Source organism: Gracilinanus agilis, chromosome 4 (genome assembly GCF_016433145.1).
Source record: "Gracilinanus agilis isolate LMUSP501 chromosome 4, AgileGrace, whole genome shotgun sequence".
Taxonomy (NCBI): domain Eukaryota; kingdom Metazoa; phylum Chordata; class Mammalia; order Didelphimorphia; family Didelphidae; genus Gracilinanus; species Gracilinanus agilis.
The window spans coordinates 273022120-273028124 of record NC_058133.1 but is presented as its reverse complement, the minus strand read 5'-3'; the positions used below and the strand labels follow the sequence as shown (position 1 = coordinate 273028124).

General features: G+C 43.5%; 1 protein-coding gene across 2 annotated transcripts in view; it reads left to right on the top strand.

Moving 5' to 3' along the window:
• The first annotated feature begins 3221 nt into the window (after positions 1-3221).
• The window catches only part of TFEB (transcription factor EB), a 19818-nt gene continuing 17034 nt past the window's right edge, over positions 3222-6005 (top strand). The window contains exons 1-2 of one of the 2 annotated variants that reach the window (XM_044674519.1): positions 3222-4547; positions 4647-4946. In XM_044674519.1, coding sequence (XP_044530454.1) covers positions 4335-4547; positions 4647-4946 — 513 coding nt within the window. In that variant the 5' untranslated portion in view covers positions 3222-4334. Of the gene's footprint in view, positions 4577-4646; positions 4947-6005 lie in introns of both variants that reach the window. The other variant, XM_044674520.1, reaches the window with a different exon arrangement.

Sequence of the window (6005 nt, the reverse complement as noted above, 5' to 3'; positions counted from 1 at the left end):
TCATCTGTCAAAGGAGTTAGAGAAGGCAATGGCAAATAACTCCAGCAGCTTTGCCAAGAAAACCCCAAGTAGTGTCCCAGAGAGTCTGACCTGCCCCAAATGACTGAATGACAAAAATAAATGCAATGTTCAAAACACTGTGGCTAAAATCTGGGATATGAAGAAGGAATGCAAAAAATAATCCTTGCTTTCAGAGAGCTTACATTCTTTAAAAATTTTGTTTTAATTTTATTTATTTAATTAATTGATGTAGAATATTTTTCCATGGTTACATGATTCATGTTCTTTCCCTCCCCTCCTCCTGCCTCCTTCCCATAGCCAACGAGCAGTTCCACTGGGTTTTACAGGTGTTCAGGACCTATTTCCATATTATTAATATTTGTACTAGGGTCATCGTTTAGAGTCTACATCCCCAATCATATCCCCATTGAACCATGTGATCAGGCAGTTGTTTTTATTCTGCATTTCTGCTCCCACAGTTCTTTCTCTGGATGTGGCTAGTTTTCTTTCTCATAAGTCCCTCAGATCCTGGATCATTGCATTGCTGCTAGTAGAGAAGTCTATTATATTTGATTGTACCACAGTGTTTCCCTCTCTGTGTACCATGTTTTCCTGGTTCTGCTCCTTTCGGAGAGCTTCCATTCTAAAGGGGGACACCTTTAAATAGAGAGATCCCTGAAGAGTGGATGGAAGATAATTACAGAGAGGAAAGCCCCAAGTGCTGGGGAGGGACTGGCTAGGAGGCTAATTAGGAGGTTATCGAAGTCGTCCAGGTGAAAGGTAATGAAGGTCTGGGAGCTAGTCAGATTGAGATGGCTGATCTAGTTGACCTGTGAGAGCTCTTCTTAGCTTTACATCCTGGAATCAACTGATAGGAGACCTCATCAGAGGAGTCTGGGGGAGATAGTGGGAGAAATGAAAGTTTCAGTGCCCTGTGCCCTAGTGCATAGTGAGAACAAGGAATCCCCGTGGCGAGGTCACGTTATTTAAATTCACATTTCCTATTTCTGTTAAATTCACATTTCCTATTTCTGTTGGGTTGGAACCAATGACCATCACTTTTTACGCCATTTTCACTGTGAATAGTGCAAATTTGAATACAGTATATTCAAAACCACTTCCACTATTCGCACTCATTGGGACCTAACTGTGCTCAGTAAAACGCTGTACATGTGTGCATTTTGATATTAACCTTGGAAAAACATTTGAAATGTGCTAACGTGCCTTTCACAGCCAACTCGTTCCCTTGAGTTTACAAACAGAATTTTTATTTTTTGGCAGTTTGCGGAGTTAAATAGGCTTCGGGCTATCGCAGGGAGAAGTATATACTATAATGTGATACGAAGATAATAATGTATGCTTCCCTTCCTACTTCATGGAGCTGGCATGAGGGTCAGTTGGGAGAAAGGATACAAGAGTGCTTAATATGGATGGCGCAATGGCTAGAGCATTGGGCCTGGCACAAAGAAGACTCATCTTCCTGAATTAAAATCCTACCTCAGATACTTAGTAGTTGTGTGTGTAAGTTATTAATTCTGTTTGCCTCAGTTTCCTCATCTGTCAAGTGAGCTGGAGAAGGACATGGCCAACTAGTATCTTTTTTTTTTTGAATGTACAATTTATTTTATTTTATTTTTTATTTTTTAGAAAAATTTTCCATGGTTACATGATCCATATTCTTACTTTCCCCTTCATTCCCCTTTCTCCCCTATAGCTGACATGTATTTCCACTGTTTTTTTTTAATTTTAAACATTTATTAATATTCATTTTTAACATGGTTACATGATTCATGCTCCTACTTTCCCCTTCACCCCCCGTACTCCCCCCCACCCATGGCCGACACACATTTCCACTGGTTTTGTCATGTGTCCTTGATCAAGACCTATTTCCAAATTGTTGGTCATTGCATTGGTGTGGTAATTTCGAGTCCACATCCCCAATCATGTCCACCCCAACCCATGCGTTCAAGCAGCTGTTTTTCTTATATATTTCCTCTCCTGCAGTCCTTCCTCTGAATGTGGGTAGCATCTTTACCATAAATCCCTCAGAGCTGTCCTGTGTCATTTGCTTTCTGCTGGTACAGAAGTCATTTGTTTTTACATTTGATTTTACCACAGTATATCAGTCTCTGTGTACAATGTTCTTCTGGCTCTGCTCCTTTCGCTCTGCATCACTTCCTGGAGATCTCTCCAGTTCGCCTGGAACTTCTCCAGTTTGTTATTCCTTTTAGCACAATAGTATTCCATCACCCGCATATACCACAGTTTGTTCAGCCATTCCCCAATTGAAGGGCATCCCCTCCTTTTCCAGTTTTTTGCCACCACAAAAAGTGCAGCTATAAATATTTTCATACAAGTCTGTTTATCTATGATCTCTTTGGGGTACAAACCCAACAATGGTATGGCTGGATCAACCAACTAGTATCTTTACCAGGAAAACCTCAAATGGGGTCATGAAGAGTCAGACATGGCTGAAATGACTCAACAACAAATATATATATGTGTGTGTGTATATATACACATGTATGTAAAAGATCATACAATAAAAATGAGTATGTTTTTTGCCAGGCCCAGGTTAGAGTTGATATACAACATATACACAGATACCCAAAGGAATGTTTTATATTTAGATGAAACTAAAAAATCAGCATATACATGTGTGAGATCCAAGTAAACTTTCTAACTTGTCATAGGAAATTCACATCTGGAAGGGATGATCAAGCTCATTTTTATTTTTATTTTTTATTTTTTTAAATCCTTACCTTCCATCTTAGAATCAATACTATGTGTTGGTTCTAAGGCAGAAGACTGGTAAGGACTAGGCAATGGTGGTTAAGTGACTTGCCCCGGGTCACACAGCTAGGAAGTATCTGAGGCCAGATTTGAACCCAGAGCCTCCCATCTCTAGACCTGGCTCTCAATCCACTGAGCTACCCAGCTGCCCTATTGAGCTCATTTTTACAGATGGAGAAACTGAGGATTGGTGAAGTGATTCACTCAAGTTCACATAGATAATTTAGTGGTCTGTCCTAGAGTCAAACTCAGGACTCTACCTCCCTTTGCTTCCTTTGATGATGGAGATACAGATCCTGCTTTGAAAGAACTCTCAATCTGGTGGGGAAGACTCTAGGGGTCCCCTAAAGCAGTTAAATGGCACAAGGGAATAGAATGTTGGAACCAGATTCTATCCTGTGTTCACATCCTGCTTAGACACTTCTTAGCTGTGTGACTGTGGCCAAGTCACTTAGTCATTCTGTGCCTCAGTTTCCTCATCTGTTATATGGGGACAATAACAACACTTACCTCCTAAGGCTATTGTGAGGATGACATGAGATCATATTTATAAAGCACTTAACCATTCTAAAAAGCCTCTATCAATGCTATTGATATTCCTAGCACCTGGTTCAGTGCTCAGCACACATTAAGTATTTTATAAATGTTTGTTCAGTTGAACCAAATTGCCTAGGTTGTCTTTCCTGATTGATTTGTTTAAATGAAACCTTTTACAGCTTCAAGAAGGAATGGTGGCTAGCCCCTCGGGCCAGGTTAAATATTAGTCCCTTTTAAGCACTCTGGTGCGTTCATGTTCATAATGTGCTTTGTGGTAGTAGGCAGAGAAATGAGCTGGAAGGGACCTCAGGGGTCATCCTTTCCAAGCCCTTATTTTATGGAAGAGGAAACAGAAACCAGAGGTAGTAATAGAGCCAAGATCATGCAGAGGGAGACTTGAACTCAGGACCTCTCATTCTAGCTCTACTGCTCTTTCCATTAGACCATATTGCCTCCTCTTGACTGCTGAACTTAGAATTGGAAAGGGCAAGTTCTGGGGCAGCTTGATGGTGCTTTGGATAGGGATGGACTTGGATTCAAGAGGTCCTGAATTTGAATCCAACCTTAGACATTTACTCTCTATGTGACCCTGGATCAGTCAATTAGAATTTGTTAAGTGGATCTGTTTTTTCATCTGTAAAAGGAGAATTCCTAGAGGGTAGCTAGGTGGCTCAGTGAATAGAGCACCAGGCCTGGAATTGGGAAGACCTGGGTTCAAATCTTAACCCCTTCTTACCTAACCTTCACTGCTCTTGCCTTAGAACCAATACACAGGATTGATTCTAAGACAGAAGATAAGGGTCTTAAAAAAAAAAAAAAAAAAAAGAGGATTCAGAAGGCTACTCTGAGACCCTAATGAGGGAGTGTCAGTAAAGTACAATGTAAAGCCCTCTTTAAATGAGAATTATTTTGGTGTTGCCTGTTAGGGTAAGCATGAGCTCCAGTGGTCCTTTGCTTCTCCCACAGAGATCCAGCTTGCCTTCAGGCTCCTCCAGCCAGCCGCCATGGCATCCCGAATCGGCCTTCGGATGCAGCTCATGAGGGAGCAGGCCCAGCAGGAGGAACAGCGGGAGCGGATGCAACAGCAGGCTGTGATGCACTACATGCAGCAGCAGCAGCAGCAGCAACAGCAGCAGCTACCAGGGCCTCCCACCCCAGCCATCAACACACCAGTCCACTTCCAGCCCCCACCTCCCGTGCCAGGAGAAATCCTGAAGGTACTGCCCCTCTTGGCCTATTCCCTCCTGCCCTGGGAATATGGCTGACCCCTCCCGGCTCCAGAGGTGCCATCTTCATCTCTCTGTTTGGGGTCATAGGTGCAGTCATACCTGGAGAATCCCACCTCCTACCATCTGCAACAGTCACGAGACCAGAAGGTGCGGGAATATTTGTCGGAGACCTACGGGAACAAGTTTGCTGCTCACATCAGCCCTGCCCAGAGCTCCCCAAAGCCACCCCCGGCTGCTTCTCCAGGAGTCCGGGCCGGCCACGTGCTCTCTTCCTCTGCGGGCAACAGTGCCCCCAACAGCCCTATGGCCATGCTCAATATTGGCTCGAATCCAGAGCGGGAGGTAAGTCAGGCTACATGCTACTCCCATGAACTGATTGACTGCCAGGCCAGTCTAGGGCTCCCTGAGAGCATGAGGAAAGCTGGTCTGACAGTCACAGAGCCTACCCTCAGGGAGCTTCTAGCCTGATGGGAGAGGTGCATCCTCTGGCTTCAGGAGCCCATGATCTGATAGAGGAAGACTTACTCCCTGCCCTTGAGTAGTCCTTATTTTGGTAGGAGAAACAGCTCCTAGACTCGTCTGATAAAGGACAGTAGACAACACAGAGAGATATGATTAATGCATGCTTCTATGTATTGGGTGGATGGAGGTAAATAAATGTTTGGGGATCATTAAGGAAAGTATGAAAGTGGAGTCCCTTTAAGACCTTCTGAATGCCATGATTGTAAGAATAAAGGGGGTTTTCTAGCTGGGTGGCCCTGGGCAAGTCACTTAAGTACAACTGCCTAGCCCTGACCACTTTTCTGTCATGGAACTAATACAGAGTATTGATTCTAAGATGGAAGGTAGGGGTTTAAGAAAAAAAAGAATGAAGAGGAGAAGGGGATGATGCTAGATTCACCTGGCTACCCATGATGGCACTGCTGTAATAATGACATGATAGTGGCATCAGACCCACCAGAAGAAGAATCTTAGCAATGGAAGGGACCTCAGAGGTTTTCAAGTCCAACCTGGGCTTCAAGAGGAAAATCGCTGACAAGTGGCCACCTGGGTTCTCTCTGGAGACCTCAGTGATAGGGCGCCCATATCTACTAAAGGAACTCATTCCACTTTTGGACAGCTCTGGCTTTAGGAACATTTTCCTGATATTGGTAAACGGCATCCCCTTGCCTTGGAATTCCCATAGGTTCAGACCCTATTAGGCAGAAACCTGTCTCAGTATACCCATTGCTCCTTCTCATGATAAATAAAACATATTCTTTCTCATGCTAAAATTATCTAAAGTTATCTTTAGTCTCTGTTTCCCTAGTACAGCTTCTGAGATAACTTTTTCTCTTTCTCTCTTTCCCTTCCTTCCTTCCTTCCTTTCTTCCTTCCTTCCTTCCTTCCTTCCTTTCTTCCTTCCTTCCTTCCTTCCTTCCTTCCTTCCTTCCTTCCTTCCTTCCT